This window comes from Passer montanus, unplaced genomic scaffold, assembly GCF_014805655.1.
Source record: "Passer montanus isolate IOZ18808 unplaced genomic scaffold, ASM1480565v1 scaffold72, whole genome shotgun sequence".
In the NCBI taxonomy this organism is placed as follows: domain Eukaryota; kingdom Metazoa; phylum Chordata; class Aves; order Passeriformes; family Passeridae; genus Passer; species Passer montanus.
The window spans coordinates 60268-74883 of NW_024372370.1; the positions used below are offsets into that span (position 1 = coordinate 60268).

The following is a 14616-nucleotide window of genomic DNA, read 5'->3' on the forward strand; positions in this document are numbered from 1 at the left end:
AAACCAGGGACATTTCATCTGTGCTGTCTCTGGGGATGCAGCATCAAGCACCCCTGCAGCACCCAGACAAAGGGTCTGCAAGGAGACAGAGGAGGTAAAAGAAAGCCCCTGCATGAGGCTCTGCTGAGAAACAGCCACTCTCAGCTTCACTTCCTCTCCCAAACTACTCACTCTGGGTTTCCACAGCATACCAGACATTTACAGGACTAAGAAAGTTGTCCCCAGCCCCAAGGTTTGCTGGAGATTTCAAGACAGTTGTAAAAAACTTTTAGTTTCAACAAGAGGCAAGTTCAAGTGCAAATCAAGACTCTGATAGAGGTTTTATAGAAAATATTAATACAGCATTATTAATATGGGTTTAAAAACCTTACTAGACCTTTAAAAGATTTGGATTGAAGAGTAAAATCTCCTAAAACATTCCATTTGAAAGCAAACATAAAAAGGAGAATAAGTTTTTCTGCCAAACTGAGATCTTATGGCTTTCTTTTCCTTTCATCTACTCCTTATTACCTTCGTTGTTGTTCTGTTAGACATATCCTAGTCACACAGATGTGGCACTAATCACAGGGTAGGAGTTGCCAGCTGCCTGGGAGGATAAAGCTACTCTGACATTATCCCATCAGGCACCCAGCAGTGACTTTGGAGATGCAGCCATGTAGCTGACCCCTTTGTAAAAAAGCAGGTGCCATCTGAGCATGCTGGGAAATCCTTTCTAAGGCAGTCAGCTCCCCCTACACAATTCAAGGTTTAAAGTTTAAAAAAAAAAAAGCAACTCCTATAATTCCTATCATTTCACACATTGATGTTAGGCATAAAGTGCTGAGTCTTCCAGTGAGAGTCTTGCTTGCTGAAGAAAATTATGGCTAGTAAAAAATATTTTCGTGTTGAAAAATAAAGATTATTGGGGGGGCATTTATTGCCCTTTACATGTCAGACTTGATTTTAGTATAAGATCTACACTTGAAGATACTTCTGCCACAAAGCTTGGGTGCAGGTAAAGAAGAAAAATTATGATTCTTCCTCTGAAAACTATCCAAATTTCCAAATTTTCATGGAGCCTGAGGGGTAAATCTTTAAATGCTTTTCAAAATTTGAGTCTGATTTTGAGCCATGGGGATGACAGAGCACAACAAGCCATACCAAAGCCAGGCACAAGAAACCTGTCTCCTAACCTTTGTGCTGCACCTGGTAGGAAAAGGTGACCTGCACTGTCATCCTTGGTGCGAATCGTGAGTGTGTCGTGGCAGGGAAGGCAACCTGGTCAACTTGCTGGGTGCCATGGCTCCACAGTCTTGTGCCAGCCTCACTGCCCTGCTCTCTGTTCCCCCTGCTTGACTCAGAGAATATATCTCCTTCCTCCTCCGCCCTTGCCACCCCACTGTCCTCCTCTCACTGTCCACCACGTCCATTCCAAGCAGGATCAAAGTGTGACTGCACCTGCTGCACCTGGTAGAAGGTGTAAGGAGGATGCTGAACCTCCATGCTGCCAGAAAGAAATATTCCATGTTATTCAAATGAGCCTGTGTGTTGTGCTGAATGTTGCATCCGTTAGCAAGAGTTGCAGATTGAAATCATATCTCAGGATGTGAGAAACCATTCTGCTCATGGTTTCTTGTGTCTCGGTTACTCACCACACAGACCCCTGTACTGCCAGCAACATTGCATGCATGAGCAGGTCTCCCAAAGGCATGCAAGAAACTCAAAGAATGAAGTCTAAAATTTCTTTTCCTCCTGTGATTCTCATTTCACGGGCTTAGCAGCACTACAAGCCTCCTTTACACCCTTAAATATTAACACAGCTGTTCTCTTAATGTGGAATCCCTCATTACCATATGAATAAATGATTAATGGTCAGTGTACCAAACAAGTGCAACTTTTATAACTATATGAATCAGCACTGAGCCAAACCCTTCAAGAGTAGTAAGACTTTTCTAGCATTTATTGCACTTTATTGCTTCCTGGATCATTTAAAAGAAGTCACTGACAAACAACCGTAGGCTTGAAAGTTTGCTGCAGATGCAGTGAGCAATTCTGTATTTCAAAATGCAGACGAACTTTCTTTTCCAGCAATTTAATGCTGGTTCTTTGGCAGAAAACTCCACGGCTTGTCCAGCAAATGCTACTATTTGCAATGGCACCTCTTGTGTATTACCAGAAGATAATTTTAATCAAACTTTAAGCGTAATTTTAAGTACTGTTCTAACAATCATGCTGGCTTTGGTGATGTTCTCCATGGGCTGCAATGTGGAAATTAAGAATTTCTTGGGCCACATAAAAAGACCCTGGGGTATATTTGTGGGTTTCCTTTGCCAGTTTGGAATTATGCCTCTCACAGCCTTCTTGCTCTCTTTGGCCTTTAACGTCCTTCCTATTCAAGCTGTTGTGGTGATGATCATGGGATGCTGTCCAGGGGGCACAGCCTCGAATGTCATCGCCTACTGGGTGGATGGAGACATGGACCTAAGGTAAGAGCAGCCATTCTCTAAGTACTTCATGTGGCTCTTTACATTGTAAATTTTATATTGAAAAGGATTGTCTCATCTGTCTGATGTTTTTCTTAGCTTCCTGGCACATGTCATGGTGGTTTCTCTTTGTAAAGATGGTTAGTTACTGTAATTGCCGTAAATATAAGCAGAATAGCAAATATCCTTGGTTCTTTGGAAATTCATGAGGAAGATATCACAACAGAATTGCTTACATTAGAAAATATCCTTATTGTTAAACTTCAGATCCCAGAGCAAATACCATCTATGAAGAAAATTAAAATAATATACATTATGAAAACTTTGCCCTAGTTAAAATTACTTTTCTTTCTCCCAGGATCTTGAGTAGTAAAAATATTTTTTAAAAGCATAGGATTTTGGGACCAGAATCCTCTGTACAAAATAGTGGCTAGGCAACTTTTCCTGAAGTAATGTTTCTTGGAAAAGAGCTCCTGTGGGAAAATATTTTCCCTCCTTTTGTGTTCTATACAATAAAAAGACAGGTATTTCTTTTCTCAATTAATACTAGTTCTAATGAGTACTTGTGATGATTCTTTCTGCTCCTGGAACTTTATGCAAAGTCTTCAAACTGAGGAAATATTTTACAGGCTAGAAACCACTACTTAAGGCAGCTCTGCATATTGGGAGCAGTGAAAACCATCCTTTGTGGCAGTGTGATGGTCTCAATGACAAAGTGCTATGAACTCAGAAACAGATGTGTAAGGCACCTGACATAGCCTGAGACATCAAACACACAGGAGAAGTGAACCCTACCCTTGATGCAAGTTCCATGGGGGGGTTCATCAATTCTAAGGGCCTATAAAAACAAGTAATCTTTTTATTTTTATGTCCTGATTACTTTGGTCTAAAATAAAGAGGATCATTTCTCTCTTTCCTACAGAGTAAAATGAATTGGATCATTTGCCCAGTTTATCACATGACAGTCTTAACTAGAAATGGATAAATAGTAGAAGTAAGAAAGATGTGGAACTAGAGTAAATAGTCTAAGAATGTTAATATTTGTAGCTTCAGTACAACACTTTTTTCCATCCTTTGAAAATATTGAATTATCTGTCACATACAGGTGTCAATGTAAAAAAACCAGTTTACAAATTATAAATGAGATTGGCTCTGCTAATCCATGATTTCCTCATTGTAGAGGGAAAATTTATGATATTAAGAATTATAAGACTCTTAATTTCAATTAATACCGGTCTAAGAAATCACAGATGAGAAGATATTGAATACAAGGCTGAAATTTTTTTCTAATCTCTCCCTGAAAGAATAAAGTGAGCCAAACTATGTTTAGTCAGCTCTGTATGTTCAGAGTTGCTCCAATGAAATCAGTGGTAAAAATCCAAATTTGTAATGCTATAAACATGAAGAGGATTTCTATTCCATGATGCTGACAAAGGGTGAAGTTAATTGAAAATTCTTTTAAAAAGTTATTCTTTGGGTAAACACCTCTACCTTACAGACAAGGCAAGCATCTTCTCCTCTCAATAGAAGAATAACATCAGAAGTTGTTTGGATGCCGTTTCTGGAGCCACCACAATATTATAGAAACCTGTCCATCATATCAGACAATGTTTTGGTTTTTACTGTAATATTTTATGATTATACATTACAACCTAAAGTCATTGTCTATACTTCTGATTCAAAACTTCTCTGTGCAAATAGACCACAAGTCAGAGAAGGAATTAGTTTTATAATTAGCACTATAATCATAGTCAGGTGAAGTGTGATGTTACACGTCTTTATTAGTAAATCACGCCCAGCTGATATCCTCTAATTCTTGACCATGGAGATATTTTTTGATATTTCACAAAAACAACTGCTTCTGTGAAAAAGGGATTCGGGTTAGAGGATGGCCAGACTTTGGAGGAGGTACATTCAGGGACAGTATAAAGATACAGGAAATACAGAGGTAGGAAACATGAGGTGTTTTGTTTTGTTTTGTTTTTATTGGGTTTTTTTTCCATTTGGGACTTCATCAAACCTTAATTGTAGACTGTAACTCTTTTTCTCTGTAGGACACTTCTATAGGAACTCTTTTGCCAGAGGCCCCTGCAGAATCCTATTCAATGACTCTGAAGCAGAGAGTGACTGGAAACAAAATGAATGCAGATAGTCCTGTAGTTTCTGCATTCATTTGTCTAGATTTCTCTGGATCTGATCAGTTTGTGGACCAGGATCACTAGTCCCTTTTCTGAGGACAAGCAACAATAAAGAGAAATCTGAAGTGAGGCTCAGAAGAAAGCTTCCAAAATCTCTTAACTAGAACCCTTTCTCACTATTTTTATACAAGAAAAATTATATTTGCATGCATAATTTTATCCACTGTATTCTAATTCCAACTCCTTAAAATAAGGAGTTTCCTCCTTATTTTAGGTGTTTTGCCTTTTCTTATTTCTTCATTCCTGTAGCAGAATGCATCTTTTTGTAAAACATAAAACAGAAATATCTTTGCAAAATGCAGTAAAAATATTTATGCCAAGCCTCACTGAACAATTCTTAGCACTTACTTTTTGGCCTAGAGCAAAACAAGCCAGAAAAGGGAATTTTATTATATCACATATCATAGACAATGAAATGAATTTCTATGCTATTGGTTTCAGAGTGAAATTTTAACACTCTGGAACGGCTGGTATAATGGAAAGCTCCATTTGATCTCTGTCCCTGTTCCCTGCTTGCCATCCTCTCTGAAACCAGCCAGACAGGCAGCATGGAGACATATTTGCCAACAGACCTTTCTGCTGACCACCTGCCTGACTGCCTCCTTTGTACCAAAATTTATGGTTCTGTGGCTGCAGAACACCTTGATTTTTCATGTTATTTTCTTTTCATCAGAAACCATTCCTTGCATTTAGCTTTTCTCTAACCTGATAAATTGTCTGTAGCCAGCAACATTTCTTGCACAGCCTTTCACAAGGTGTGAAATGGTAATAAGAAAATGAGAAAGACTATGGGCTACCATGAGATGAACTGTCACTGTAACCAATTTCTTTGCAGCATCAGCATGACAACTTGCTCCACGCTTCTTGCAATGGGAATGATGCCACTTTGTCTCTTTATTTACACCAAAATGTGGACTGATGCTGATGCAATTGTACTCCCCTATAACAGCATTGGTGAGTCCAGAAAAACAGCACTTTCCCTTCTCTCTGTCCTCCATTCAGGGACAACCACCTCTATACCATCACCCTGCAGTCAGGAAGAAATTACCTCAGATTTTTTAAAAAATTCCTCTTTCTACTTTTTAATAAACTCCACGGGCATTAGACTCCAAAAATCACTTCACATCATCCACAGCTCTGCCAAAGAAAGACTTGAAGCCGTTATAAATATTGTACATATAATTATGACAAGATTGTGCATGTTTTTCTTTCCAAATGGCTTTGAGACCTATGTGGTAGTGGGATAAGAATATAAAATAATTCATATAAGAATAGCTGCTTCTTCTGGATGAAAGTGTTTATAACAGCTTTAAGACACAATCCTGCAAAGTGCTAAATGCTGAGGCTGTAATCTGGCAAAATACTTAATCACACGTGGATAATTAAGCAAGTGATTAAAGCTGCTGAGTGTCATTGAAAACTTGCAATCTACACTGCCAGGAGTGGCTTCATTTGACTTCCTGTCAAAAATCTTATCCAGCTACAAAGAGAAAATAGTTAAAGTATTCAGAAATACATGCTCCAGTGCTTTGCAGAGCTGTGGCCCTAGTGCTTATCAAGTGCAGTTTCATGTTGTGCTAATCTTAAAAGCCAGCAGAATCACTTTCACATTCTTCAACTTCACTTCCCATTGTCCTTGGGGAAAAACAAAAATCCAATACGTTGCTTGTGCTTTCAAAATAAATACTGGAGGGGGAAGGCCAAAACAAAAGAAGCTCTAAACTGGTTGCTGATATGGTACAGTAGTGAAACACCTGCAAACAAAATGAACATTTAATATAGCTACTCACATCACAGGATAGTGATGATTAGCACACTCAGATTTCTGTCTGCCTTTCTGATGCAGGTGAATGAGCATGTAGCTCAGCAGAATGGCAATTACTTCAACAGGCTGCCAAAGATAACAGAGTTTATAGAAAAGCAAATGGGCAGGTGCGGTAGAGTGTGTGTGCGTGCTCCAGGGTGTGCACACCAGAAACATCCCCTGAAAGGCTGCTCCAGGCCAGCAGGCACTCGTCATGGTGTCTGTCCTGTGGTGAGCTCATGCACCATACAGGGTCTTGACTTCTCTTTTCTTTTTTTTACAGGACTTTCTCTGGTAGCTCTTGTAATTCCTGTTTCGTTTGGAATATTTGTCAACCACAAATGGCCTAGTAAAGCGAAAATCATACTTAAGGTACGATGTATAAGGCTGAAGTATTAGCAATTATGGACAAATTATGGAATCAGTGGGACCACTGAAGCAGTACATTGCTATTCATAGTATTAGTATCTGACTTCATAAGACCTGGAAAGTTTTCAGCAGAAAACAAATGAGGTGCTGTGGAAATGTATTGCTTTTTCCCTGCACAAACATGCATGAGTTGCATGCATTATTAGCAACCATCATTATCTAAAGAACCAACTTTTGTCTTTGGCTGCAACTATGTTAGTAATTGAGTTCAGTATATAATGTAAACTGAAATTGGAAGGAATATCATTCAGGTCAACGGAAAGCAGTTTTTCTCTGCAAAATAATAAAAAATAAAATCATTCTGGATCAAAATGCTTTTCTCCTTTTAAGAGAGTTTCCTGTTTTTTTGTGAGCCAATTTTTGAGTGTGAAGCCAATTTTTATTAAAAAATAATAAACATAAAATATTCCAACTCCTATATAAACCTTAAAAACTATTCACAAAATACATGTATCTTTGCAAGATGGTTTCAGATGCATAAAAAATATGGGTATTTTGGCAAAAAAAAACTGTTCTCATCAAAATAATAATGATAATTAAGCCACATCTAGCAAATTAATCATTCTGTACATTTGGTTTAGGTTTAAAGAGATTTTCAGATATGCTGAGAATTCTTGGACATTGCTAACCATTCTTAGTTAACAAATATATTATCTAAATTTTTTTAAAGAAAACTAGTCTGGTCACTTGTTTTTCTACCTATATTTGTTATCACTTCTTTGCTATTGGCTCAGACAGCATAGAGCACAAGTAAGGTCTTTTAAAGTCAATCCATTTTTATTAAACTGCTAGGTTATCATGTTGCATTTTTAAATGCATTCACATCTTTCTATTTAATAAGTTGAGGGGAAAGCATGAACTTGTTCTCACATGTAAAGAAACTCTACTTGATCTCTCAGCAAAGCCCTATTTCATTCCTTCTTACTGAGTGGGTGAGCAACCCACAGCCTTGAGAGTTTGCTTTGTGTAGGACAACGAAGCATCAAGTGAAGATTGAGCCATAGCTGTCAGATTAAGGCCTATATAGTGAGAAATTCAGACAAGAGAACAAAGACAGTGTGCCAGGTGAAAGAAGAGCTTGTCATGGCCAGACCATGTTTCTTCTTCCAAAGTGCATGTGCTTAATAGCTCAGCCAAACAAAAGCACTTGTTCACTCAGTGATCTTAAAAACGCTTCAGCCAAAGACTGATGAAACCACTTCAATGGCAATACATGTTTTAGCTGAGGAATAGATTCTCGTAAGCTTACACTAAGAAATCTGTCTCTGAGATCCTTGGCAACTTAGGCTATAATGACAGACATTCCACTTGGGTATTGAAAAGAGTGAGTTACAAGTTTTTAGGCAACCAGTGGTAGAGATTTCAGTACATTCAGTCACAGGAAATAAGATCAACTGCAGTGCTTAGGTCTATGTGGAAGGGCTCAAGCTCATAACCAGTTTTCAAGCATAAATTTTTAGCCTCATTAAAGACTTACCCCTGCACTTGGCAAATATTTTAGCACTAGCTCACTAGCAGTCTAGTGTCTAATTAGCACACACTGTACTAACTCTCAGAGTGTGATTCACCAAGGTGGGGAGGAAAATGCAGTATTCTACCTACTGGGCTGTCAGTTTCTCAACAGCTCTGGGGAAATTTTTCTAATGTGTGCACTATTCCTAACTTATATTGAATCTGTGAAATTATATTTAATCTCCAGCCCTAAGTACAATTATAGTCAAGGCTTCAAAAGACTGATTTTACAGATATCTGCTATAGATACCTATTACAGCTGTGCCTTGATCTAGAGCTGTAGTCGCACCTTGAAGTACATCATACATCTCCTGTTTGTTAAAATGGCAACTATCTCATCTCTCTGCCTGCTTTGAATAGTATTGCTGTAAACATTAGGTTTTGTATTTAACATGACATTTCAGTGGCTCATGTTTGACACCACGCTCGTTGCCATTAAATTTCCTTGAGGTCTCATTTGTGCAGTACTTTGTGATTCTGACTCAGTCCCTCTTCTTTTGCTTCACAGGTGGGTTCCATTGTGGGAGCAGTGCTCATCGTGGTCATTGCTGTCGTTGGGGGAATACTGTACAAAGGCTCCTGGATTATCACACCAAAATTATGGATCATTGGCACCATATTTCCAGCAGCTGGCTATACTTTAGGATTCTTTCTGGCTCGTCTAGCTGGTCTGTCTTGGAACAGGTAATGCATAGCCTTTATTCAACCATGTAAAAATTTTTTATTTAGCAATTAATTAATGCTGAGAATGCTCCCTAAACATTAGTTATGTTACAGAGTCACTCATTCACTAAGCCTGCTTTTTGTCATACTATGTGCAGAAAAAACTTTTCTTTTGCACATTCATTTACTTACAAATTCTGACTACAGCAGTTCCTCCAACCCTTCATATGTTTTCCCTTTGTGTGCCAATGTCTTGCACTTCGAGCAAGTGAAACAGACCTGACTTGTAAGTGGTTTGGAACTGCAGTAAAACCTCTCATGTAGATGCAGCAGTCTACAATTTAGAACATCACTGCAAGAGAGGGAGACATTGAGTGCCACATATGTGCCTTGAAGGTGATTCACAGTCTTCTACAGCTGCTGAACTGCCAATAATTGGTGGTATCAGCTATAGGTGGAGTGTTTTGCTGACTATGTAGCTGAAGGAAACAATTGTCTTAGTTACCCTTTACATTTTTTGCTTATCCAGATTAATAAAAAGCATAAGGACCCTCTGGATGCTATTTCCCAACTGTCTATGTATTATTCCCTTTAGGTGTCGTACAGTGTCTCTGGAAACAGGAATGCAAAACACTCAGCTATGTTCCACTATAGTACAGCTCTCATTCACTCCTGAACAACTTGAACTGATGTTTACTTTTCCACTCATCTACAGCATTTTCCAGCTGTTGTTTGCACTACTAATTTTAGGAGGTAAAGTATAGTAATTTTATATTATAACACCATAATTATCATTATTATAACCAGTATAACTTTTCACATATATTGAGAAAACAAGAAGGGATAAAAATAATCAAGTGGATTTCAAAATCAAAGCATAGTTGTAAAAAAACTTTCTGGCCATGTTGAAATATTTTAGCAATATAAGGAAAGAAATGTTGCATGGATATATTTTACTACAGGATCTTTTTCAGGCAATTTTTATAATTCTTTTATTTAATACTGTCCATATATTGATCCTCAGGCTACCGTCTCTACAGAAGACACCATGTCAAAACAAAGACAGATGTTGAGAAAACAGCAGAAAAAGAGGATTCAAAATCAAGTGCTAAAATAAATGGAGGATTCGTATCAGAAGAGATGAAATAGACAATTACATCTGTTTCCACCAGCTGTGGAAAAAACAGATTATATGGTTTATTTAAAACTTTTTTTTTTCACATGCTGGTTTTTTTCATGGAAATATTAAACAAAAGAAGTTCTGCTAACATTGTATAGCGAGACTTTAAAATTATTAACTTAAGAAAGATCTACTTTGATTTTTAACATGGTTTTTGCCACAATTGCAGAATCTGGTTTTGAAGATAATTCCCTAAATTATGTATTCTTTTACTTTTTATTATTATGGATTATTTAACAAAAAGCAGAGTAAAGGTGGGCTATTGCTAAAAAGATGCCTATATCTGCAATACCAAGTCCAGGCCATTATCCTGCAAATCCATCTGCTAGTCTCAGCCCCACACAAAACAAAAGGAAATCTTCTGAAAGTGTCTGAGCAGAAACAGGAGTTGATATGGAAGATCTGGTAAGGCTGAATATGAATCAAGCATGAAATTAGACCAAGCCAATAATGAAATAAAAGTTTCATTTAGGTCAGTCTGGGCAGACTAAAGCACTCTATTAATTGCTTGAAGCATTAATTTATTCTAAAGCTATAATTTTAGCAAGTGCAAGGCACCTTATGACTCCATTATTTTTCCCAAAGTAATAGAAAGTAATAGAATGTAACAGCTTTACATCTTCAGTCCGGGTCTTTTAGGTGCTGGAAACAGGAACAGAGAGACAAAGGTGAGGTCTTAAGCCTTGAGCAATTTTAGTGACAGCAGTGACAGCTGTATACAAAGGGGCAAGCAGAGATTCTGGAAGTGTAAGAAATTATCAGCTTCTGCACTGAAAAGAAAGCATTTGAAAATGGAACAAAAAAATGCCCCTAATTCATCCAGGACTGCTTCTACCAATCTTAACATGAGACAGCAGTGCTTGGAAAGAGTTATATATTTTTGATATTTTATGAACTAAATAAATTTGAACCTGCCAGAGGTCTATGACATGTAGACATTTGTATAGTTGACAATTTGAAAGTTTTATTTATATCAACCATGAATAGAAATAATTGGATGTACACATACATTATATATAGCTTGTTTCTGAAAATTCAAGAGTTCATGTGGAAATCTCTCCTAATTTTGTGGAGAAAATAAGTACAATTCTAAGAGAAACAGTGCAGTACACTCCTTGCAGCTGTAATTTTTTAAGGAAACATTCAGTAATATTGGTCCTGTAGCTGTTACGTAAAGAAAATATCCAGGGAACTGCAGAGAGGCTGGCTGACAAAAAATTCAAGAGTGAACCAACTATCAGCTCATGGAAACAATATACCTTTCTATCATATTCAAATGGACCTTCCAAGGTATGGTGAGTTAATTTGGTGGGTTTTTTACAAATACAACTTGTGGAATTTAAGTTCCGTATGTGCAGCTTTCCACTGCTGCAGAAATATGCACTGGTCCACTGCTGCCCAGTACTAAACAAAGAATAAATTATTGTTGTTGACCGTGTGTTAGGGAAAGGGTCTCAAAATGTTCCTGAGTTCTGTGAGGTTTGAAGCTGCTTTACTTTTGGCAGGGAGATCAGAATGATCGTAACTTCCAAGGAGGAGTTCAACACTGAGTGGGTGTTAGTACACAAGGTGTTCTGTGTCTTATAGAACAAAGATTAAACAAAACAATGTGGCAAAGACTGTTATGGAGAAATCATAAATTGTGAAATAACACATGAAAAGGATAAGCTGTTATTTGTAACATCTGTACTAAAATGGTTATTGTCTCACTCCTGCAGCCATCAAACAATGGACAGTGGAACTTAGTTAGGATCATGTCTTTCTTACACAAAAAGCTGCTACTCTTCCTCCATGCTTGCTGAATTTCAATGTTTCAGTGTATATTTCAAGCAGATCTTGAAAATGTATTGAAGAATAATAGTTTGTCTTGGTTATACTCTGTGTGTGTGTCTGTGTGTGTATTTAACACAACTGCATAAACATTGAACTAAATAAAGTGAGAAACTGTTTATAATTTTGCCCACTGGAGTAATTTAAGGTGAAAAGAATTGAGACCGAAACTGAACATGCAGACAGAGTTTATAGCTTTGAGATGTAACAAAAACATCTCATGTTATGGGCCAAATGGATATGTTTAATAATCCCAGAAGCATAGAACAGTTTGGGTTGGAAAGGACCTGGCAATGTCATCTAGTCCAACCTTCCTGCAATGAGCAGGGACACCTTCAACTAGATCAGCTTGCACAAAGCCCCATCGTCCCTGATCTTGAATGTTTTCTTCTAAATCTCCAGCTGTAGAAGTGAAGTCTGGACAGCACCAGTACCAGATCACTTGTGGAGCTGGGGTGGGCTATCTCACAGTAGTGTAAGGAACCATTGGGGCAGATGTGTCATCTCCCCAGAGGTATCCAAAAAGATGTTTGGGTATACATAGATCTATAAATGCTGGGATATGGCTGTTCAGTTGCAGGGGTCTGGTGGCCTCCAACCTTGCAGTTATCATCAAAACCAGGTATTGTCAAATGGAAAACCCTGGACTGCTGAGATCAGCTTGTTTAATCTGCTCAGTGTCACCTCCTCACATTCCACAGTATGAAAATCCTGTCAATGAAAGGCAGTATTACTGAGTCACTACTGCTTTTTAAGCAATCTTCTATATATGGGAACAACCTGTGGATGGGATACTGCAGCTTGTGCAACTTAAAATAATCATGCAACATTGTTCAGGCTAATAAATGCCCATCTTAATTAACTCTTACATGTACTGGCAATCAGGAATTTTCCACTCTGAAGAAGTTGTACAGGTTCTAGGCTACCACTGCAAGTTTACTTTTAGTTAGTCATTCATGTCCACACCAATAAGCTGAAATGACCCATGGTGGTAGTTTGGGAAGACTACCAAACCATGGGAGGGACTTCACAATTGCAGATATCTGGGTAGCTGCTATTCGTGAAAATTAAAACCACGAGATATCAGTTTCTTGTGGAAAAGTCTCCATGACATTGCCGGAGAGACTCCTCTCCTTAAGTGAACTGAAGAAAGATTATTTAAGAAGTGGTAAACTGACTAAAAATACCGAATTTTGTCTCTTTTCATTGTCAGTGGGAAAAGAAAGAGGAGTTGGGGGCAGCAGAAGTGTTCTGAAGGTCTATTCTGATTTCTTATTATTTTTCTCTTAGTTCTGTTAATAAAGTGTTTTTTACACCCTTCAAAGTTTTGAGCCTGCTTTTCTCTCATTCTAATCCTTATCTTGCAGGAGAAAATTAGTAAATAATTCTAGTGGGTGCACTGGAGTTTGTCCAGAGCTAGACCCACTACATTAATTGGTGCATTAGCTGGGAAACTCAGATTGGTGAACCAAAACTGCTACACTTAATTGGTGTTTCTACCCAGCTGAACTGAAACTGCCACACAAACTAGAAAGGTTTTGATGTTTAAAACCTGCTTTTATAATATCTGCCAGTCAATGTAATTTTTGTCAGCCACAGAAAAGAGAAATTAGCTCATTTTTTTGTGGTCCAACCAATTAGCATACTGCACACTTGATGCAAATCTAAAAGAATAATCAATATTCCCGAGTTCCCAGGATACAGACTTTCACTTCTTGGTATCTGACCAGAATCTGCTCTCCACACATTAATTTTATTGCTTGCTTACATCCAGAATTAAAGCAAGGATAGTGTAACAGTTCCGCAACCAAATGATAACCAGCCAGGCCTGACTGGATCTTTCAAGCCAGAATGAAGGGCAGTAGAAGTAAATTTCTGCTTCTATCTCGTAAGAAATATTTATTCTGCTCCATAACATCTCAGTTAAATGCTAAATTAACTTAAAATATCAAATATAAAAATAAATTTTACTTGCCAGGATATCTGCCAATCTTCAAACTGGAATTGTAGAATATGGGTAATTAAAGGTTCTGAAGAAGTCTTAATTTGTTTTCATTACTAGATATGTGCTGTGGAATTATATCACCCTCTCCCTTTAATTTCAATTAAATTTAGCCATCTACAAATATTTTTCCAGTATCAACCTTCATCCTTCCCTGGAAAGAAACAGTCAGTACTGTCAACAGACAAAGATAGATATCTCTGGAGAACAAGCCATCATACTCTTCAGACATCTGATTTAGGAGAAGGAGAATTCTGGAAGGAGACAAAGACATTGTGCATAATCAAGCACAAAATTCAGTTGCCTGAACACAGAGCCTAGTGCGATATGAGATGCCCTGGGTTGTCCTGCCTGGATATCCATTGCCAGTCCAGGAAATCACAAGTATTCTGTAAGTCCTGTGTCCTGCCTGCATCTACCACAGCCCTACAGCAACTAAAATGGCATCACACACTTGTTCAATTAGCCGAATCCACCTTGTGACTTGTAATTCATCCATATTTGCAGGGTTTCCCATGATATATATGAATTCTTAC

At 37.9% G+C, this 14616-nt stretch overlaps 1 protein-coding gene across 1 annotated transcript; it reads left to right on the forward strand.

The window, feature by feature from the left end:
* Positions 1-1942: 1942 nt before the first annotated feature.
* Positions 1943-10514, forward strand: SLC10A2 (solute carrier family 10 member 2). Its single transcript, XM_039730446.1, has 6 exons — positions 1943-2465; positions 5496-5614; positions 6748-6836; positions 8914-9089; positions 9664-9821; positions 10093-10514. Exons 1-6 carry the CDS (start codon positions 2044-2046, stop codon positions 10215-10217), a joined length of 1089 nt encoding a protein of 362 aa, XP_039586380.1. The 5' UTR covers positions 1943-2043; the 3' UTR covers positions 10218-10514.
* The last annotated feature ends 4102 nt before the right edge of the window (positions 10515-14616 follow it).